We start from the raw sequence: 23,665 nt of genomic DNA, 5'->3' as shown, positions 1-23,665 counted from the left end.
GTCTAAATTACTTACCTTTAGATATTAATGTTTTAAGAGACAGGGTCTCACTGCCACTCAGGTAGCTAGAACTGCAGGCACATACCACCACGCCTGGCTAATTTTTTAATTTTTTGTAGTGATGAGGTCTTGCTATGTTGCCCATACAGGTCTGAAACTCAGGGCCTTAAGCAATCTTCCTGTCTCAGCCTCCCAAAGCACTGAGATTAAAGGTCTGTGCCACCATGCCCAAGTACTACACTTTTATATCACAAATTTTACAAAAGTATTTCCACGTTTTGTGCTTTGTCTTTTAAACTTTAAAACAAAAACAGACAGAAATATTTAGTTTCTAGTAGTCAATTTATCAGTATATACCCTGTGGCTAGTTTCTGGCTTTCATCTAATGCCTAGAAAGGTTTTCTCTATTGCATGAAAATAAAACATGTACTCAGATCTTTTTCCTTTTTTAAATAAATCTTTATTACTTTTCATCTTTTCAAAGTATGCATGCTTGTTGTCAAAAATTAAACAAATAAATTAAGGTATGTAGAGTAAATATCTTTATTATGGGTTTTTCTATCCAAGAACAAGGCTTCTCTCTCTCTCCATTTATTCAAATTTCCTTTGTAAAGTGGCCCTCAGGTGAAGGCTTAAATTTCTCCACACAAGTCCTCCATAACTTTATTTCTAGAAAAATCTACTTTTCTTGATGCTACTGGGAATGAAATATTTTCCAAGTCCTGTTGGTACAAAACAAAGCTATTTATTTTTGGATGTTTCTCTTTAACTGGTCATCCTTTCCTGATTAAAAATTGAATAGAATAAAAACTGTTGCCATATGAAGACTCTGCCACATTCATTCCCTCTTGGGGGTTTTTCAATGGATGAATCTGATGATACTTGATCTATTTTGGCATTAACCTTGAGAGTTTTCTACATCTTTCTCATTATTAGGATTTTCCTTCACTATGGACACTCTGATGCTGACTGAGTTGGAAGCTAAACCTGAATGCTTTCCCACACACATTACACATATATGGTTTCTTCCAAGTGTGGACCGTCTGGTGTATAATGTAGTCAGAACTAAAGCTGAAGCCTTTGCCACATTCCACACATCTGAAGGGTTTCTCCCCAGTGTGGCTTCTCTGATGCCGAATTAAATGGGCATTAACATGGAAGGCTTTTCCACACTCCTTACACTGAAAGGGTTTCTCTCCAGTATGGATTCTCTGGTGCACAATATAGTTGGAACTACAGCTGAACGCTTTCTCACATTCCATACATTTGAAAGGTTTCTCCCCAGTATGTATCCTCTGATGCCTAGTTAATTTGGCATTGATACTAAAGGCTTTCCCACATTCCTTACATTGAAAAGGCTTTTCTCCAGTATGGATTCGGTGATGATCAAGTAGATTTCTTTTAGAAGTAAAGCATCTCCCACACTCATTACATTCAAAAGGTTTCTCCCCAGTGTGAATTCTCTGATGCCGCATTAGTTTCCCATTAACACTGAAGGCCTTTCCACACTCATTACACTCATAAGGCTTCTCCCCAGTGTGAATTTTCAGATGCTGTCGAAATTGGGAGTTACACCTGAAGGCTTTCCCACATTCATTACACTCATAGGGTTTCTCACCTGTGTGAATTCTCTGGTGTTGGATTAACTTCCCTTTGACACTAAAGGCTTTTCCACATTCAGTGCATTCATAGGGTTTCTCACCTGTGTGGATTCGCTGATGCTGAATGAGTTTTGTATTATTACTGAAGCCTTTTCCACACTCCTTACACTGATAGGGCTTCTCTCCTGTGTGGATGCTTTGATGCTGCCTAAGCTGGGAGCTGCACCTGAAGACTTTTCCACATTCATTACATTCATAAGGTTTCTCTCCAGTGTGGATTCTCTGATGTTGAATTAATTTTGCATTAACATTGAAAGCTTTCCCACAGTCATTACACTCGTAAGGTTTCTCCCCAGTGTGGACTCTCTGATGTGTAATATATGCAGAACTACAGCTGAAGCCATTTCCACACTCCTTGCACTGATAAGGCCTCTCTCCCGTATGAATTCTCTGATGCCTACTTAGGCTTCCATTAACACTGAAGGCCTTCCCACATACCTTACACTGATAGGGCTTCTCCCCACTGTGGATTGTCTGATGTGTGATATAATGGGAACTGTAGCTGAAGCTTTTTCCACACTCCACACATTTGAAGGGTTTCTCCCCACTGTGAAGTCTTTGATGCCAAATTAATTTCTCATTAATGCTGAAAGCTTTGCCACACTCCAAACATTGATAAGGCTTTTCCTCAGTGTAGTTCTCTTGATGTTGATTAAGCTGAGAGTCACACCTAAAGGGCTCCACTAATTCTTCACATTTGAAAGCCCTTTCCTCAGAATTAATTATTTCATGCTTAACGAGTTTTGTATCAAAGCTGATGGCTTTCCCCAGGCCTGTACACCCAGAGGGCTGCTCTACAGTGATGGTATGACACAGATATGAGTTTGGACTTTGACTAAAAAAACACTCCTCCATGGGGCTTGTCTCATCTTTCACTGTTCCATCAATGGTGTTGCTTTTTTCCTTCTTTATATTTCCTGCAGAGTAGACTTCCTGTTGTTTCTCTAGAAGAGAGGTTTCTAAAAAGCCTGTTTCCTGGGAAAAGTCCCTTTGAAGTTCAAATGATACATCCTCTTTCCCGTAATACATTTCCTTTGTGAAATCACTGTCAGTCTGAATATCTACTATAAAAAACAGAAAACATAAAATGTCATGCAAGAACCATGTTAGAAGAGAACTGTGCTATAAAAGACCATAATAATCAGGGGGCTCCCTAAAATCATTGGACTAGGTCAAAGAACCTTCGGTTTCTCTATAAGGTGGGATAAGTAATATGTAGCTAGTAAAAGAATACAATAAATCCATACACGCTGACAGAAAAAGACATCCAAGATACAATCAAATGGAAAAACAAGTTGAAAAAACAGTATATAGATTTCCATCTGTATAAAGATATAAAAGGCAGATATATATATTTGTACATATCTAGAAAACTTCTAGAAGAATCCACAAGAAACTAAACAAACTGGCACAGGAAATTTGGTGGACTTGCTTCCCCTTTATATATTTTTTGTACTGTTCTGAGTATGTGTCAATATTATAAAGTAATGATAAAAAAAAATCGCCAGTCTCAACTGTGCCTAATGCAATGCCACTGTAGAGAACATAACCAATCATATGAAGGTTAAAAGCGACGGCCAGGCGACATGGCTCACACCTATAATCCTAGCACTTTGAGAGGCCGATTCAGGCAGATTACCTGAGCTCAGGAGTTTGCAACTAGCCTGGGCAACACAGTGAAACCCCGTCTCTACTAAAATACAAAAAAATTAGCCAGGTATGGTGGCATGTGCCTGTAGTTGCAGCTACTCGGAAGGCTGAGGCAAGAGAATTGTTTGAACCCAGGAGGCAGAGGTTGCAGTGAGCCAAGTTCATGTCACTGCACTCCAACCTGGGAGACAGAGTGAGACTCTTGCCTCAAAAAAAAAGGGACAGCAGTGGAATAAAACTCTAGGTCTTGTCCACCAGATCAGCATTCTTTTCATCACACCATGTTTTTTCTACAACCTGCGGTTTAGTTGCTCCTACAGCAGTGAGTTCCTTACTAAAAAAAAAAAAAAAAAAAAAAAAAACTGAAAATGCTGAAGAAGGGAAAGGCACAGGATCCAACAGGATGTGGCTACTTGGGAGATGACAAGAGTCAGCAGCATCAGGAAGCAAAATAGAAATAATTTTGTTTCCTTCCATTCTAAGGAAGGAAACTGTGGACCTTCCAAAACTCCTCCTTCGACTTCATTTCTACTTTACACAGGCTCTATTTAAGGCCCATCTCATCTTATCTCTTCCCTTTCCCCTCCAAATACTGCTGCATTAATCTTGCCTTTTCCTTCACTTCTTCCTCCAAACCTAAACTTGATCATTCCCTAAAAGTCTTTCTACAATCCCAGTAGTCTTTAGAACTAGAACTACTGATCTCTGCATTTGTTCCCAAATTTCTCAAAAGCTTAGCCCCAAAATGTTGCCTCATGTTGTTTCATCTTTCATTATTCTTCAACCATATGTAATATGCCCCCTCGCCAATACTTCATAATTGCCTTCAATAAACCCCTCCAATGGCCTGGATTCCCCAGCAAGTATTTCCAAAATAATATTGGTCTTTTCTCAACTAAAAAAATAATACTCATCCTTTGCTATAGACTGACTGTGTCCTCCCACAAATTCATATTCTGAAATCCTAACCCCTGATGTAATTGTTTTAGGAGGTTGGGCTATGGGAAAACCCTCATGAATGGGATCAATGCCCTTAAAAAAGACCCCAGAGAGCTCCCTAACTTTCCACCATGTGAGGATACTGTGAAAAGATGGCTGTCTATTAGCCAGGAAGCAGGCCCTTGCCAGACAGAACCTGCCTGGACCTTGATCTTGGACTTCTCAGCCTCTAGAACTGTATGAAATAAATTATTGTTGTTTATAAGCCATCAACCCTATGGCAGTCTGTTACTGTAGCCCAAACTAAGACATCTATACTATCCTATGTCTAGTCATCATCTCTGGAATCTATTCCTGTTTTGCTGCACTCTCACCAATACTGAAAATAATTTAATTATTCTCAATATGATAGATAAAATATCTCTCCTTGTTTTAATTTGTATTTCACTGGCTTCTACTGAGGGTGGACATTTTTCACATTGATTTCACATTTGTACTTACGTGGACCAGACACTTATACTGTTTGCCAATTTTTCTACACTGGTTACTTTCTATTTCTCACATCCTGTTGGGTGGCAGATGTCAGTATCCATCTTCCCTTTTTTCTTTACTAGCACATCCTCTATTATTTTGAAGTCACAAAACTCCATTTTCCTCTCTTACAGTGAGAATGGCCATTTGACACAGTTGCAGCAAAGGAAACTTTGCAGATATCATTGGGTGGATTTCTGAACATTTTTAAAAAGAAAGTCAACACTGCTGCCATGGGCCTCATGCCCTTCACTGTCCCTTCTTCTGCCTGCCTAGAGCCTGTTTGATTCCTCATCCCAATTAACCCACACACATTAACTACAATGTTTCTATCCCCAGCTAGGAGCATGATGGGTGCCTGGAAAGGTCAAAGACTTCAGGAGAGTCAGCTGCCTACAGAACGAAATCCAGGCTCCTTCGATTAAGGACCTCACAATATCACTTCATTCCCTGTATTTGTCAAGCACATTATGTGGCAAACTCTCCATTTCCAAAACATGCCTTCCTTGGTCATGTATCATCTGATAGAATGATGAAAAGGAATAAAAACCCATGGAAACCATCTAAGAAAAATGAAGACTCACTGAAAAAAATGCAAGAGAATCTCACAGACTCTAAATGTAAGAAATAACAGGGGGCCTCAGGGGGATAAGAAGCCATCTGGCAGCTACTCTGCTGGCACCAATTAGAGCCCTGCTCCTTCAAGTGTGGTCTAGTAACTAGAAGTACTGGCATCACCACCTCACCAGGAACGTCACAGAAATGCAGACTCCTGGCCCTGCTCCACACTTACCGCATATCTGTAAGACCTCAGGATTCTTTTACACATTCATACTTAAGAAGCACAAAACAAGAGCACTTCCTCCCTTCCACATTACTTTCCCCATGTACAGATGTCTTCCCCAACACCAAAGTAAAAATATTAAACTGAGCACACACTATAAGCTAGGCACTTGATATGTGTTTTCTCATTTAATCCTCAACCCACAAAACTAGCACTATTACCTCCTTTTATTACTAACCCATTTTCAGAGATGAGAACACGCAAATACCCCAATCAAAGTCATACAAACTAAGAAGCAGCGCAGCTGGGACTGGATCTCAGAAAAGTCTCCTCTAAAGACTGTGCTTTTAACCACTTCTGTCTGTGTGAAAATGCTGTTAATTCTGTATCCTCCACACTAAGTGAACAATGCTTAGAAATGGCAGGAACCCCAAAATTGCTGAGTCCATTAATTTTGTCTGAGAAAGGCAGGATTTCAAAATTAGGATTGAAAAGAGTCGGAATAAAGGATTTGAAAAAAGATGTATTCTTGCAATTAGACATAACAAACTTTGAAGACAGACAGAAAGGACTCTACCTATCTCTATGAATTATCAATATTTACTCAAATTTTACTCTGTATGACTGGCCAATAAACATAGCATGTTTCTGCCTAAAGAATTCTCCAACAGAATGGGAAATATGTACCTCCCTTACCAGTCCGGAGGCCATGGAGGCCTGTTCCTGCAGCCAGTGGAGATGGGGCCCCCAGCTCACCTCCTCCCTCCAGTTGTGAGATCACAGCAGGTTTGAGAAGTGGAAATCCTGGTTTGGGAGAGGTAAATAGGAGAGACAGATTAATAATCTCCCACAGATAAATTCCCAAGTCTCTTCTCAGATTGTCTCAGCAATGGGAGGAAAGGTAAGAGCCCCAGGTGGGAGAGCCTGGGAAGGGCCCAGACTGCAGGCCTAGAAGACGACACGCAGGGCAAGCAGGGAGATTCTTCCCAAAGGGATACCACTTTTTGACCTTGGCCTGAAATATCCAGAGTACACTGAGATCCTTGAAAAGACTCAAGATAGGTAAGATGAGAGGGGACCTGAAGATGTCACTGTGGAACAAGAAGTCACTGGATTCCAATGTTTCCAAAACACAGCTACCATGGGTTGGATCAAGAGTGTATGCCAATTCCAAGTGAAGTCCTATACAGGCCTACAAAAGGCTTGGCGTTTGCCCCTGCCAGCAACCCCTAAGTCCAGGAGATTAGGAACAGCTCTGGGGTTCTCATTCAGTAAAGGATTACCAGAGATCCCACCAGTAACCTGTAAGGGAGAAGCAAGCCAGGAACCCCAAATGGCAGAGTCCAGGTTCCCAGGGGAGAGAGGTCTTACCCAGGGAGGCCACATTCCCATAATTCTCCAGCATCACATCCCTGTACAGGATCCTCTGTGCAGGGGACAGGCCATCCCATTCCGCCTGGGTGAAGTACACAGCCACGTCCTCAAAGGTCACCAACTTCTGAAACAACAGGTTCCTGCTGCCCTAGGGCCAATTCCATGGCTCAGGCCCTAAGTGAGGGGCAGAGGGCAGTATAAGGGCTTGGGGAGGGTGCTTGTGAGAGTACAAAATTAATATTAACAACAAGGGAAAGATCTCAGAAAAAAACATGAAGAAAGTAAACTACAGGGTATCCATCTTCTCCCACAGCAGGGAAACTTCATGCCATTTTTTTACACAAATAAGAGGTAACATAAGACAGGCTGACAGAAAAACATTCCATAAGAAAGTGCCTAAAGCCAAGTCCACTCTTTTAGATAGGCTGTTCCCTCCTGGCAAGCTTGGGGCCGACCCACCAGCCGTTCCCACACCATTCCCCTGAGGTCTTGGCTGCCCTGCACCTAAACACAGCCCTGTTCTGCTCCCCCCATCATCCTCATCCTCACACCTCAAGCCACCCCTAAAGATCAGCCATGGCTTCTGTCTCACCCAGCCCGACCTGATTCCCCTCAAAGACCCCACAACCAAGGGGCTGTGCAGCCTCTGCTTGAGCACCTCCAGCCAAGGCTGCTTCATGCTGCCCAGACTGCGGGGTCTCCTGGAAAGTCAGAAATTTCCTTGCCCTCTCCCATTCAAGTCTCAAGCTTTACAATTCTCCGAAACTTCACTGTTTCTCCAGGAACATTTGGGAAAGCAGGGAGACTGGCCTTCCCACTGGCCAGCTACTCTCCCCTTTCCATCAGTAAGCTGTGTGGTTGGCACAAGCTCCGCCACTCAGGGATGCTGCGTGTCACTCCCAGGCCCAACCACTCCTCCTGGGCAGCTGCGGCCTCTGCCAGGCTCACCCTCTGCTCACCTCAGCCTGCTCTAACAGCCATGGGGGCTACGGACAGGGATCTGCCGCTCAAACTCTCTCTGCCAGGAGGTGTCTTTGTGAGCCTACTGACCTCCACCCATCAGCAATTCCAGCCAAACTCTAGGTGTTTCTGTGAGTCTGCTTTGTGTGACCTTGAACAAGTAACTTCTCTGCACAAAATGTAATGTCTTCACTGTGTGCCGCCACCACCACCCCAGTATACTGGCACTTCCTTCTAAACTTATGCCTCAGCTGGGACCAGAATCACCCATACAAGAAACCTCGGCCAGACACCTGGGGATTGTTCTTGACTTGCCGTCTTCCTTATCACCACTAATCCTTTGACTCTCTGTGTCCGAAAGATTTTTTTTTTTTTTTCGAGATGGAGTCTTGTTCTGTCACCCAGGCTGGAGGGCAATGGCATGACCTCAGCTCACTGCATCCTCTGCCTCCCAGGCTCAAGCAATTCTCCTGCCTCAGCCTCCTGAATAGCTGAGACTCAGTGGGATTCTTCTTTATGAAGTGATCATCTTGCTTTTGAATCTTCCTTAAAAATTATTCCATACACATCACAAATCTGACCAAGTTAACATCAGCGGTTCCACAGCTGTCTTATGGCTGAGCACTTCCTAATCACACAATAACTCTGTGATCCTGGGAAAGTTGTTCTACTTGCCCCGGATCACAGAGTTATTTGGTAGAAAGAATACAACACAGCACTTATCACATAGGGCAGCAGTCAGGACTGAAAGACCATACAAAGGACTGAGCATGAGGCCTGCAGCATAGTAAGCCTCCAACAATACAACTGGTATGACTGTGGCAATATTGTTCCCAACTTGTAGTCCATGGAAGTCCATGGATGAGCTTCAGGGGATCCACGAAGTCCCTGAAAGTTTGGTTTGCAGGTTCATTTTTCTGGAGGAGAAGGGGGAAAGCTCTTCTCAGAGACTTAAGTCTGCACCCTAAGCCTTGAAAGCTTCGCAAGAACAATGAGACATTCCGTCCCATGGGACTCCCTGTCTTCCTCCTCCCTTGACTCCACTCCCTGTGACCTTCCCTTTCTCCTGAATTAGAGGCACAGCCATCGTTCTCTGATCTGGTCCTGCTATTCCTCTTCCCTACATCCCCGCCACAGATAGCCCAATCCTCTGCAGACTGTCCTCCACGCATAGCCCTGCACAGAGCATCCCACACAGGCGGCTTCCATGTCCCCATTCACCCAGAGCCCTATGCTGGGGGTGCTCCTGTACAGAGGAGCAGAGACCCTCAGTGTGCAGACCACCGCCTTCCTGCTCTCCCACTCACTCTCCCGCTGCCTCCACTTGCTACTCTCTGGGTCTCTGCTGCCCTCCCTTCACACCACCTCTTTCCCACAAATTCCAGTTCAGGTGGAAGCAGCCAGCATCCCAAGGCTCACCAGCTCTCCTTCTCAATTTTTTTCAATCTGAAACTTCCCAGAGGAAGAGCTGAAGGACCCACAGCTCACCTGGGGCCAGGCTGTCAGGTGCATGGCTGCCATCCCCCCCGTCTCCCTCTCAGAGAAGGGCTGGAGCTAAAGAGAAATAAAAAGAGGGACAAGTATGAGGCAAGCCACCCCCACCAGAGCAACACAGCCCCTCACAGAAAATGCAAGACAGGCAGCTTGCATCCAAACAGGAGTGTGAACAGAAGCCGCCCAAGAAAGGAGTGATCTGTTCACTGGCTCAGTGCCTAGGACTTCAGGCTATGACACTGAAATTCACTGCCAGGAACCCTAGGACTTTACAATTCTGACACATATCACACAAACAGAAAAGTGTATATATAAAATGTAAAAATAAACAAACAAACAAAAATAAAAAAGAAGAAGAGTGTATATAAAACCTGCCAGGCACTGTGGCTCATGTCTATAATCCCAACACTTTGAGAGGCCAAGGCAGGTGGATCACTTGAGCCCAGGTGTTCAAGACAAGCCTGGGCACATGGCAAAACCCTGTCTCTACCAAAAATACAAAAATTAGCCATAGGTGGTGACACATGCCTATGGTCTCAGCTACTCAGGAGGCTGAGGTGGGAGGATCACCTGGGCCAGGGAGGTCAAGGCTGCAGTGAGCCAAGATCACACCACTGTACTCCAGCCTGGGTGATGAGAGTGAGACCCTGACTCAAAAAAATAAAAAATAAAAATAAATAAAATAAAATGTATGCAGAACCTAAAAAAGAAAGCAGAGAGTCATGTATCAACAATTCAGTTCAAGAAATAGGACAGTGTCAAGATCTTTAACTTATTTCTCTTTCTCAAAACAAGCATCATCCTCAGTATCACAGCAGAAGCTGGGTTGGCTGGGCTGCAGCTCCAGTACACAGGCCTGGGGAGTCAGGCCCTAGGGAGGCAGCACCCGGAGAAGACGGCAGCTGCTCCCCAGAATCCTGCCTCATTTCTTCAAAGCTCTGAATGTCCTCAAGAAATCCTAACACCTCTGGAGAGGTCTTGGGAAGTCAGTCTCCTACATGGCCCAAGCTGTCCTTAGGAAGCTAAGCTGGAAGTTAGGGACCAGGCTGTCTCCCATTCTTTCCAGTCTTCTGATAGTGAATGAGCCAAGGCCTAGACTTCTGCCTCAGCTCCTGTGAGAGGAGATCACTGCAGCAGCCAGAGTCCCATGACACAGCGCCTCTTGTTTATTATATTGAAAAACATGTGGACCGGTGATTTGCTGACTTTTACTGCTCCTACAGTCAGTCTTGAAATTACGCTTTCCTAAAATATCATCCATTTCTTCCAGGATTTCAACTTTACTAGTATAGAGTTGCAGAAAATACTGGTTCATGATTCTTTCCATTTCCTCCATATCTGGAGCTAGTTTGCCTTTCCCACTTCTTCTTTTGAATATATGTGCTTTCCAGACTTTTTCCCAAGGTTAGTGTTATGGACTAAACATTTATATCCCTGCCGAATTCATATGTTGAAGCTCTAGCCCCCAACGTGACTGTATTTAGAGATGGGCTTGTGAGGAGGTAGTAATAAATGAGGTCCTAAGGATAGAACTTAAGGTCCTAAGGTTAAATGAGTTCCAATAGGGCTGGTGCCTTTATAAGGAGAGACCCAGAGCCCACGCACCCACTCACTCCGTGTCCCCTCCATGTGAGGACGCAATGAAAGGGCTACTGTCTATGAGCCAGGAAGACAGCCCTGGCAGGAGCCGAAATCAGCTGGCACCTTGATCCTGGATTTCCAGTCTTGGGGACTGTGAGAGATAAATATGCTGGTGAAGCTGCCTAATCTATGGTATTTTGTTATGGCAGCCCAGGCAGATTAACACAGTTAGGCTGAGCAGTGGTTTACTTACTTTACGTGGTTTCCTTTTACTTTCAAGGAACCAGCTTTTCCAGTTGAGCAACACTGCTTTCCTCTATTTGTTTTAAATTCACCAATTCTGCTGTCTTAGTTTGTTCCTTCAGCTCTGTAAGGGGCAGTTTAAGCACCACTCCAATCCTCTTGTTCGATCCTTAGTCCAGTTCTACAGAGGCTTTAGTCAGTTTTGAGAAGGTGCAACCTACCAGGATCTTTACAAGGACCTACACCACCTATGTCTGGTTCCTGCCCTGGGGCTTCTCTGGTATCCTATGTGGGACACCTGTGGACACCTGCTGGGCCCTGAAATGCGGGGGTGTTAACACCTGTGGGACCCCCTTGACCAACAGGGGACAAAAACCAATGGATAAATGTTTTCCCCTTCGGTCCCCCAGCGGTGCAGCCTTAAGACTCCAAGGCTCCTCAAAGACCCTGCAAAGCAGAGCCTGTTGAGGGCCAAGTGTACCAATGCAGACTTGTATCAGTTCTCCCACTCTGTTTCACTCCCCTTGTCTTTCACTCTGCCCCTGTAACCACATTCCTAAATAAGTTCCTACATACAAATCTTTGTTCCATGTTCCACTTTTGGGGAAACTTAAGACTACAAAGACTTTTTTCCTACCTTCTTGAGGTTGCATGACTTATTTATTTTCATTCTTTCCTGTTTGGCAATTAAAACCTATAAGGCCACAAATTTTCCTCAGAATACACTATTTGCCACATTCCAGAGGTTTTTATATTTCACGTTTTAATTACTATTTTATAGTCAGCAATTGTGTTTTGTCTTTCACCTAGTTATTGTTTAGGATAATTTGCTGTTGTTAATTTCTTCTCTGTTTATAAGTTCTGGCTTTATTGCATGATGACTATATAACCCAATCTACTAACTTCTACTTTCCACATTTTTCAGGATTTTTGTGACTCAAGTATCCATGTAAAAATATATATTATCTGGTGTTTAAAGAGAAAACTTATTCTGTGATGGGAGAATATATAACTCCATTTTTAGATAATAAACCAATTCTACCAATTACATATGTAGTGTGATGGATACCCCGCTCAGCTAGTCAAGGTTGTACAGTCAAGGGTGTACACCTGCTGCCTGAACTTTGACGGCCAGGCAGTGAGCCAAGACCACAGGGCTCAGCAGAGGAGCAGGTGTTTGCAAGAATGCAAACATTCTAGAGAGTATATGAGAACCTACCAAGAAAAGTTTTATTGTTTAAATGCAGTAGGCAAAGAGCCAGAAAATTAGCTTAAAAGTACTTAGAGACAAGGGGCACCACAGATCTCTAAAGCTGTCCTGCTGCCATTCAAGAGTAAGTACGTAAGTCCTAATAAATTCATCTACTTGCCAAGCTGGATTTGTTCAAAGCATTCTTTGGTCTCTTGGCTCCCTCCCAGTTTAGAGGAAGGTTTTCAAAAATATGACTCCAGGTTTTTTCTTGTTACAACATTGTATAGATTTTCTACATAATCCTAATTACTTTTACCTAATTAAACCAAGACAGCCAGTGAAGAGCTAACTTTCGCAAAACACTGAGTTCAGATGTGTCATTAGCAAATCCATTCAAATGTTTCAGAAATAATTCTAACATGATGTAAACTGTAGCAGAGCACAGCAAAATAAGTTTCCCAATTCTTTTTGTGATGCCAGCACAATACTGATACAAAAACTACAGACCAGTCTCATTTATGAATTCTAATGCAAAAATTCTATCAAGGAATAGACTCCAGTAGTTCATTAAAGTAATACATCATGAGTAAGTAGGATTATCCCTTGAAGATAAACCAAGCTCAATGTTAGGATACAAATTAGCATATTTTTCACATTAATAAATCAAAGACAGATAAACACACTGTCCATCTCAACAGATGCCAAAGGTATTTAATATAATTCAACATTCATGCCTAACTTTAAAAACTTACACCCTAGAGAAACTCTCATATGTAGGAGGTATGCACAAAAATATTCATTATCAGCATTATTTTAATAGCAAAACACTGAAAACAACCCACATGTCCACTGAAAATACATCGACAAATTTTCATACAGTTTTTACAATGGAACATTACCACATTACCCAGAAGCTACACAGAATGAATTTGGAAACATAACATTGAATTATTCGAGTCACTTATGACTTATACACACAATGGTGCTATTTATGTAAAGCCCAAAAACAAAAAAAGTTTAAGTACATTGCTTACAGATACACGCATATGTAATTATCTTTAAAAATAATAAGGCTACAATTAACACAAAATTCAAGACAACTTTTACCTCTAGGGGTGGGAGACTGGGAGTTGGGGTGAGGAAGAGGAACTCATTGATAAATTCAGCAGTACTGGCAATGTTCTGTTTCTTAATTGGGCGGTGTGTTCACGGATGCTTTTTACTACTACAGTATATAACATATAACATATAAATATATATTTTTAAATAAATATATAAACCAGCGAAGATGGGGTGAAAGTGAGGACCCAAAATGTAGTACAAAGAACAGCCAGTGTGGCTAACAATACTACAATGAACATAGCCACACTTAAGTGGTAGGAAAGAAGTAAGAAACTTTGGAAAACAGTATTTTGACTGAAACTCCGTAAGATTAAAGACAAAAAGACCTGTATCCAAGTACTGTACTTTAGGTAGTGAATTTGCTTTTCATGAGGGTATGAATTAGCGATTCTGAAACTACTAAATATATTCTAAAACTGACTGAATTTGTAATCACTTTGTAGACGTCATTCCCAGGTCACTGTCACCCCAGAGCCAAAAGAAGTAGGGCTGAGTTACCTTTTGGGACTGACACTGCTGCAGGAGACAGTGTCCTCCAAAAGCCGGGCTTCTTCTGCTGCCGGGTGACTAGGAGGGGCTCTGTACTCCCACTTGGCCCTAATTCATGACCCCATGTCAGAAGCCTGGGAGCACACGGTCCATACTTGGGATGCACATAGGTTAATGTTCCTGCCAGACCTCAACTCATCAAAAGACTTGCACTATCATCCAGGGCAGCTTCAGGCCCACAAATATTCCACCCTTTAGCTGCACCACGCATCTTCCCCCAGCAGACCAAGTGCTAAATGCCCGGGGCCTCGTGGCTGTGACAGCAACACAGGCTTCCCGTTCCAATTGGTGCAACCTATTGGGCCACAAAGACGAAAGCTGGAGTCGAGAAGCGCGGAAGAGCACCCCGGGCCGCCTCCCTGCTCCCTCTCCCAGCCTGGGCCTCCTGGCAACACAGGCCACGGGAGACCCAGCTCCACCCAGGGTAGGAGTGCGTCCCAACCGGACCCAGAGCCTAGGGAACAGGGAACAACGCAGGGTGCCCGCAGTTCTGCACTCACCCCCGGAGCAGGCGGCTCCCCGGCGCTGCCGGAAGTGCGTCACCAGGCGGCCTGGCCTCTCTAGGAGCAAGGTCTCTTCTTCTCGGTGTTGCTCTCTCCGGGTCCCCTGCGGCTGCAGCCTGATCGATCCTCAGGCTCCGGTGTGGCCCATGCTGACTGTTAGCCCTGGGTTAAGACTTCCCCTGATGGGGAAGGCAAGAATCAGAGCCAAGCGGGGACCCAGCCTGGGAAGTAAAGCTGCAGGTGCAGTCTGGGAGTCTTGGAACTGGACCCGTGGATGGCGCGCTGTCACATCCAATGCCCGCTTTTTCTAACAAATAGTTTGTAATGTCCATCGTATTCTCCTGACCTGATACTCATACATAAAGGCCTAGAAAATCATACATAACATACACACCTACATAATAAAAACTAATGTTATACCTTAAAGGTTATGAAAGAGAAAAAAAAAAAAGAGGAACGTCATCTGTCGTTTAAAAACACATACTTCAATGTGTTTGGTCATGACTGCTGCAGGAGACCTAACAAGGTGGTCCAGTAGTCGCCTTTACACTTAGACGCTGCCCGAATGCCACAGCCACAAAGCTGTGACTTATATTGTTTCAAAAATCACAAAAACTGATCCAAAATGGCGAACACTTTTTGGTGAAATTCTGAATGAAACACAGGATGATCTTCTCTTGACTATACAATAATTACATTCCTGGAACATCAGTGTATGTTAAAACTGTGAAAAATGCATGTTTATCCAGAAAACAGGTTTAGATTCAGATAATTTCGAAATAGAATTTTCACCTACCTGAATGTTCAGCAAGACATTTGAAACTGTGAACATTTTTTCAGTGGGCAGGACTGTCCTGTGCATTGCAGGATCCTGGCTCCGATCCACAATGCTGGTAGAAATGCTATCACCGCCAGCAAATACAACAAAATACCTCCCATAAAATTACAAAATGAGCCCTGGGGGAAGGGAGACAGTACGAAAAGCCACTGGATTGGACGACCTTTAAATCTCCACCCCCTCACACACCCCTAATGCAGGCTTTTCTTCCTTCCAGCTCTGATTTATCCAACGCTGCTGCACTAGAGAGTGGTGTTTGCCCCCACTCACCTCTGTGGCCTCTTATGACTCCCATTGATTCCCTGACTCAACTTCAGCCCACATGCTAAAAATGCTGGCAAATCTAGAATGCTCTTCCCTTCCCATTCCTACCCTCCATCTTGACTGTTACTGGAAGTGTGAGTGCAAATCCCATTTCCCATGGGAAGCAAGCCTTTCCTGATCACTCATAATAAGGCAGGATGTTCATTTATGTGCCATCCCAGCACTGTGTGCTCATTTAATGGTGATAGCTTATTTATATGTCTGTCTTCTCTGGTGGCTCCAAGGAACAGACACCATATCTATCTTGTCCAACATCATCATCCTCAGCTAGAGGATAATCTGACAGAAAGGAGAGCAATAAACATTCGTTGTTGACATGGTCCAAAGGCTCCAACCCTAACTCTTAAGCAGAAGCCAACTTTTGTGTGTCCCCAAAGGAGAATGAGGGTAGGATATGTCTTATGCCTCAGATCATGACAGTGACCATGACCAGGCACACCCTTCTCTGCCTTGTCATGACCTTGGTCTTCACTGTTTTTCAAAATAAACTCACTAAGAAAATGGTTCCCATGATTGGGCAGAGTGATAGCTGGAATTACGTTGCTCTTGTCAGTAAGTTCTGATTTTCACTTCTTTGTAGGCTCAGTAATCAGGAGTGAAACTTGTTGAAAGAAATAGGAAGGAATCAGATCACATAAATGCTGGCCCCAAAGGTTTGCATCATAAACCCATTGCCTAATTTTATAGATAAGAAAATGAAGCTCCCTAAATAACCACAAAACTCCTACTCCTACTTCAGACATATCAGAAAAATTAGATAATAATGCACAAACCAATTTACAAAAGCTTTATGGTAGGTATGGAGAGATGGAGACCAGTTCATGTCTGTCAACCCCTGTTCTTCCATTCTTATACGGTTACAGAATCTCTAGCAAGGAATGTGACAGCTCAGGGGAAAAGCACACATTTCCCAGAATTCTTTAAAGCAAAGTGTGTCCATGTGACCAACTTCTGGCAAATAGGCTGTAACAAATTGTGATGCTGAATCCTTAAAGACAAGGGACATGCCCTCCCTAGCCCTAAATCTTCATCGACCAGGTGGAATGTTGACAAGGGAGAAAATCTTGGACCAATGCAAATAAGGGTATGGCTGCTGGGAATGACAGAGCAGTTAAAAGGAGGAGGCACAGAGCTGCTATATCAGCCCCAGATGGCTTACTTTCTGATGGTACATGAGAGAGAAATAAACTTTCATCAAATTTAAACCACAACTTATTTGGTTCTTCAAATTAATTTCCAAGCCCATAGCCTAACTAATATCCCTAAAAATGAGGAAAGATGGAACAAATACATAATACAACAGTTAAAAAATTAAGCTGGCTCTTCGACTTCAGCATTCTAGAAGTTCATTTCCTTGCCAGGCCTGCAGCCACGTAGTATCAGTTTCCTCCTGCTCAGCTCTAAGGCTTCTTCTCCTGTACCCTTTGTCCCTGCATCCCCAAGACCTCCCTAAAACCTTTCCCCTCTGACCACCAAGGAAAACTGACAGTCTTCTCATGATAAAAAATTATTTTTGTTGTTTCCAGTTTTAATAGGACAGAGTAAACATGGTTTGGGCTGCTGCTTCTCATGCAAATTGTGGCAAAACAACAGTCTGGTTGGTGTTCATTCCAGGAGTTCAAGGCTGTTTTTATGTTATAAATTTTTTATTTACTTATTGATGTTGTGAGTTATATGAACAAATCATTTAATCTATGTGAAGAAATGTACTAGGGTAGGGAGAGGTCTTATTCTCAAAACAACCAAACATATATATGAATGTTTACTAATAAATGCTTAAGACATACATAAAGAAAATTTTAAACACTTGGGGACTAAACCAATGAAAACCAGTTGTGTAAGTGGAAAGGCACAGGTAATTCCTCAGTAGGAAGTGTATTGTTCTTTATTTAATCGAAGTCCAATGTTATACCAAATAAAACCCCTAAAGAATTTGTTTTAAAACTTGTGAAAATGATTCTAAAACTTGTGTATAAAAAAATGTTAGATGCAGCCAGGCACAGTGGCTCACATCTATAATCCCAACACTTTGGGAGGACGAGGTGGGCAGATCACCTGAGCTCAGGAATTTGAGACCAACCTGGCTAACATGGTGAAAACCCATCTCTACTAAAAATAAAAAAATTAGCCCAGCATGGTGGCACACACCTTTAACTCCAACTACCAGGGAAGCTGGGGCAGGAGAACTGCTTGAACCAAAGAGGCAGAGGTTGTAGTAAGCCAAGATCTTGCCACTGCACTCCAGCCTGGATAACAGAGTGAGACTCCATCTCAAAAAATAAAAAACAAACAAACAACAAACAAAAAAAGGTACTTATAAGGTACTACTAACACTTAGGAATGCACAAGTATTGAAAGTTAAAGAGGCCAGGTGCAGTGGCTCACGCCTGTAATCCCAGCACTTTGGGAGGCCAAGGTGGGCAGATCACAAGGATGAGTTCAAGACCAGCCTAACCAACACAGTGAAACTCCGTCTCTACTAAAACTATAAAAAATTAGCTGGGTGTGGTGGTGCACACCTGTAGTCCCAGCTACTCAGAAGGCTGAGGCAGGAGAATCGCTTGAACCCGGGAGATGGAGGTAGCAGTGAGCCAAGATCACACCATTGCACTCCAGCCTGAGTGACAGAGCGAGACTCCATCATAAAAAAAAAAAAAAAAGTTAAAGAATGCAAAATAGATATATCAGACAAATATGAAGTTAAAGAGAAAATGGCATAGTTATATTAATATCTTACAACAGTGAGTTTAAGACAATAAATATTATTCTATTCTATTCAGAATTCTGTTGAGGGCTATGTAGCAAATAATATCAATGAGAATCTCGAAATTTAGAATAAGAAATAATATTCAACATCATTTTAAATACTTAGCTCACAGGAAAGTGTACCCAGGTACCAAACCAAACAAGAAACTAAAACCAGAGGTGCTGGTTTGGCCTGAAGAGTTCAGCTGATGCTTTGGCCAACATGAGTGGGAATGGTGAAGAGTTGTAAATCTTGATATCTGAGAAAACAGAATTGTAATATATAGGAGGCAGGCATGAAGCAAGGAATAGAAACAGATATTTTTCTCACACACATATACTCATCCAAATTCCTGGACCCATGAAAGGATAAAACTTTTTAAAATCTCATGAACAAAGAGAGATAACAAAGAATCTTATGGTCCTTGCCTAAGCTTTGAAGTGTTAATAGAAATATCCCTAAAAATTTATAATCATAGTTTGTACCATTAAGTATAGAGTTTAAATTAATACTACCTACTTTGGCCAGTAACTCATAATACACGAAATTACATTAAAAACTAATCCTGATAGACTTCTGAAATAGTCACAACAGAATTAGTAGGAAATGACATTTAAAAGTTATTACAACCACATCTGATAAATCTAAAAGGTTAGTGGAGAAATGAAAGATATAAAAATGACCCAAATCAAACTTCTAGAGATGAAAATCTGTAATGTGCAATAAAAATACATTGGATGGGATTAACATCAGATGAGACATTACAGTAAAAAAGATGAGTGAATTTGAAGACATAGCAATAGAAACTATTCAAAAAGGAAACACAGAGAAAAAGAAATTGAAAATAAATGTACAGGATTGAGAAGTCCTGTTTTCTTCACTTACGAGCTATGAGACCTTGGGCAACCACTTAGCTTTTCTGAAATTCCATTGATTCATCTGAAAAATGAAGTAATAATGCATAGTTGCTGTAAATACTACACATGCATACAACATAAAGTACATACAACAGGGACCAGGATTCAGTAGTTGCTCAATTAATGTTACTTTTCCCCTCCTCTAACTTATTTGTGGACCTGATTATACCTTTTGTCAATAAGGGAGTTATTAATGCATAAGTTTGTAAATATGACATATTATAACTAGGAGAAAGACCTACAGTGCCAAACTCCTTCCAAGTTTTTTGTGCATAACCTCACAGAAACTTGCTGACAACAATCAAGTTCAGAAGCTTTTTACCACAGAGAAAGCAGATCCAATCCATTGTATGTTTCTGAAAGGAGATTAACAGGTGGGGGTTAGCAAGTGAAAAGAGGATATAAAAAAGAATCAAGGAGCCTGTCTCCAAATGAATACAGTATACCTTCTTTCTCACATGCATTGCCTGATAGTTTGCTTATATGTGTCTAGGAAGAGCCCTGACCATTCTTCCTTAGGTAGGACAGCCAGTTAGTACACATTTTCCCCAAATTTGAAGGATGTGGGCCTCCAGAATAACACAATTATACTAGGTACCAATCCCACAGAGCTCCCAAGGGAGTAGGTCCAATTATCAGCGCTGATGCTGAAGTTCCTAGAAAGAGAAAGAATCCCAACCCCCACCTTGTCGTAAAGAACCTTCTAAAGGACTGCTGACTTTAGAGGATTACAATTGCCAGGTACACAGGAGTCGAAAGTCCCAGGAAATTAACAGTGACCACTGCAACGTGTGTTGATAATATCATCCAGGTACAAGGGATGGCAGTACAAAACAACGAAGCCGTGGTGCTGTCCAAGGTGCTAGTTCCAGCTCTTTCGGGGTGTCTGTGGAGCTCTCCAAGGTTCTGGGGCTGCCTCGGAACCATCGTCCTCCAGACTGGTGCTGCTCCCCTCTGTGAGCGGTGGCTCACACCTGTAATTCCAGCACTTTGGGAGGCCAAGGCGGGCAGATCACCTGAGGTCGGGAGTTCGAGACCCGTCTGACCAAGAAGAAGAAACCCCGTCTCTACTAAAAATACAAAAAATTAGCTGGGGTGTGGTGGCGCGTGCCTGTAATCCCAGCTACTTGGGAGACTGAGGCAGGAGAATCGCTTGAACTCGGTAGGTGGAGGTTGCAGTGAGCCAAGATCATGCCATTGCACTCCAGCCTAGGCAACAAGAGCGAAACTCCATCTCAAAAAAAAAAAAAAAAGCAAGGTGTGTTTAGGAGATAATATCAAGGGATATTTCGTTACCTCCATTTTAACTGGGAGATATGGAAAGGCCTGAGGAAGTGACCTTGGGCTGAGACTTGAGAAATATGAGCGAGATATCTGGGCACATAATCAAAGAGAGAACATTCCAAGCAGGAGGAATAACAAATTCGTAGGCCCTTCAGTGGAAAAAAAGAAAGCTTGACACATCATGGGTAGAGAAGAGGGAGGAGGTGCAATCATTGGAGCTTTGCAGCTCATGTTAAAGAGCTTGGATTTTATTTCAAGGTCAATGGAAACACACTGAAATTTTTTAAGAGAAGCATGTTATGTTTTATATTTTTAAAAGCACACTCTGGCTGCTGATTGGCAGATAGATTAGAAAGATTCAAGAGCAGAAGTGGGAAGACTACTTAAGGAGCAATTGTAGTAGTCTAGGAAATAAATGTTGGTGGCTCAGAACAGGGCGGTAGCAGCAGGAACTGGAGAGATGCTCCATGTTGCTCATCAGTAACATGTTCTATCATCATGTGCTATCAGCTAGCATGTTGCTTAGCACACAGAAGTCACTAAATAAATATTTGTTGCCAGGCACAGTGACCTATGCCTGTAATTCCAGCACTTTTGGAGGCCAAGGTGGGATGATTGCTTGACCTCAGGAGTTCTAGACAAGCCTGGCAACATAGTGAAACTCTGTCTCTACAGAAAACATAAAAATTAGCTGGGTGCGGTGGCACATGCCTGTAGTCCCAGCTACTAGGGAGGCTAAGGTATGGGAATCACTTGAGACTGGGAGGTCAAGGCTGCAGTGAGCCATAATCATGCCACTGCACTCCAGCCTAGGTGGAGGAGCAAGATCCTGTCTCAAAAAAAATGTTGAGTAATTAATAAAATCATTTATTGTATGTGGCACACTACTAAGGACTCTTTTATTTGCACGACCCCAAGTGCTCATTTTAGTTGATAATCTGAGGGACATGCCTTGCCAGCTCCTCCTCACAGGCTGATCACTGTGATATTTACCATGTTTTAGCTCCTGAATACTCAGAGCTATAGTTACAGAAACAACTTAGTCTATCTAAAATTATGCACGTTACTGATACACAGAAAAACATTGTGCCCCACAGCATAGTTGCTCTGAGAGGAAGCTTCTTTCAAGTAGAAATCAGAAATGTGCAGCCACCACTGAAAACAGAATGGGATTCCATCACAGAAATGCTCATCGGGGCCATCCTCTAACATCTAAAAGATTCCAGTTGAGTAGACTACTCATATTGACTACTGGAATATAAGACACATTCTTATTGCCTGAAGGTTCTGTCTTCCTCTCTTTAGTTTGGGTTCCCATGAAGGCAGGGCTTGAGACAAGAACTCGAATGCCCATTTACTCAGGAGATGATCCCAGGAAGCAGGACTAAAAGAACCCAGTAAGTGAGACAGGACAGGAGGAAATGACAATATAAAGTGTTCTAAAGGTTGATGGTATGAGCACTGGGAGCTCCAGAAAAGAGTAAAAAATTCCTCCTAATTTTCCACTTGAAAGGTGAGAGACTGGAACCTTAATCCTCAAGCTCTTGTCTAGCATTATTAAGGGTTTTTCTGGGATTGCTAACTTGCCCTGTGTATTCCCAGGCTGTGCTTCCTAGTCGAGTGAGCTCTGGAAAAGTGCCTGAGGCAGAATGTCAAAAGGCATATGGAGTGCCTGAGCAGTGCAAGGGGAGCTCTAAGTTAACATATAACTGTTCACCACAGCTACAGTGAAAGCCAGAGGTGTGCCAAAGTGATGTGAGTGCATTTGAGAGGCATCTGCTGTATCCTCCCATCAATCTGCTGGATTTCACTGTTCCCAACCTGTAAACTGGGGATAAATATAGCACCTATCCTGGAGTTACTACACACATTTAAATTCAAAGAGCACAGCCAGCTGTACACCAAAGTTTTTTCCTTAACCAAAGTTTTTAGACATGTAGAATTCGACGGCAGTCATACGCCATGGCAAAGGCTGCTAGTTACCCAAACATTCATTCTCCTTCCTCCTCCTAAACAAAACTGTGAAGTCATTTGATGTAACACACTGCCACTCAACTAGAGGATATAGTGCCCTTGGCAGCCAGGTATAGTCATGTGACTAACATGTTCTTGACATAAACAACTGGAAGTGTTCTGTGGTACTTACAGAAAGTCTTCTTTAAGGCAAAGTGGAATGTTCTTCTTCCTCTTCCTCTACTGTCCGGAACAAGCTCTTGATAGTTGGAGTTCTAGGAGCCACCTTGGACAATGAGGAAAATGGCCCCATTAAGGATGGCCAAGTGGTACTTTGGAAGGAGATTGGGTCCCCACCAATATTATACAACTGCCTCAGCTGCCCTGGGCTATCTCCAGACTCCTGAGACAAATTTTACCTTGTATTAGGGTGTCTTGTTTGGGGGGGTTTTCTACAGATGAACCTCAGTGGCAGTGGTGGGCTGAATAATAACCATCAATACCAGGTCCTAATTCCTGGAACCTGTGAATGTTGCCTTAAATGGCAAAGTTCTTGTAAGTGTGACTAAAATAAAGGTCCTATGACAAGGAATTATCCTGGACTATCTGGATGGGTCCTACATGCCATCACAAAATGCCCTCATGAGAGACAGGCCAGGGAGATTGGACAGAGAAGGTGATGTGAAGACAGCAGAGGCTGGAGTGATGTTGCTACTAAGGAATGCTGGCAGTCACCAGCAGCTTAAAGAAAGACCAGGTTCTGTCCTAGAGGCTTCTGAGGGAGCGTGGCTTTGCTGACAAAACCATTTCTGCCCAGGGAAACTGTTTTCAGACTTCTAGCCTCTAGAACTGTGAGAATAGATTGCTGTTAAGAAGCCAAAGAAGCACTTTGGGAGGCCGAGGCGGGTGGATCACGAGGTCAAGAGATCGAGACCATCCTGGTCAACATGGTGAAACCCCGTCTCTACTAAAAATACAAAAAATTAGCTGGGCATGGTGGCGCGTGCCTGTAATCCCAGC

The 23,665-nt window shown here is 42.8% G+C and overlaps 1 protein-coding gene across 18 annotated transcripts in view; it reads right to left on the bottom strand.

The window, feature by feature from the left end:
* Window positions 1–437: 437 nt before the first annotated feature.
* ZNF23 (zinc finger protein 23) overlaps window positions 438–23,665 on the bottom strand; it is a 27,088-nt gene continuing 3,860 nt past the window's right edge. The window contains exons 2-8 of one of the 18 annotated variants that reach the window (XM_032284391.1): window positions 22,839–22,931; window positions 14,581–14,745; window positions 14,030–14,375; window positions 9,388–9,453; window positions 6,937–7,113; window positions 6,253–6,369; window positions 438–2,725 (exon numbers count right to left, since the gene is read on the bottom strand). In XM_032284391.1, the coding sequence (XP_032140282.1) occupies window positions 933–2,725; window positions 6,253–6,369; window positions 6,937–6,970 (1,944 nt within the window). In that variant the 5' untranslated portion in view covers window positions 6,971–7,113; window positions 9,388–9,453; window positions 14,030–14,375; window positions 14,581–14,745; window positions 22,839–22,931 and the 3' untranslated portion in view covers window positions 438–932. Of the gene's footprint in view, window positions 2,726–6,252; window positions 6,370–6,574; window positions 6,793–6,936; window positions 7,114–9,387; window positions 9,454–14,029; window positions 14,887–15,379; window positions 16,040–22,838; window positions 22,932–23,665 lie in introns of those variants that run through there. The other 17 variants (XM_032284395.1, XM_032284381.1, XM_032284388.1 and 14 more) reach the window with 17 other exon arrangements.

Source organism: Sapajus apella, unplaced genomic scaffold (assembly GCF_009761245.1).
Source record: "Sapajus apella isolate SASKATOON/1434 unplaced genomic scaffold, GSC_monkey_1.0 scaffold15, whole genome shotgun sequence".
Taxonomy (NCBI): domain Eukaryota; kingdom Metazoa; phylum Chordata; class Mammalia; order Primates; family Cebidae; genus Sapajus; species Sapajus apella.
This window is presented reverse-complemented; position numbering and strand designations above follow the sequence as displayed.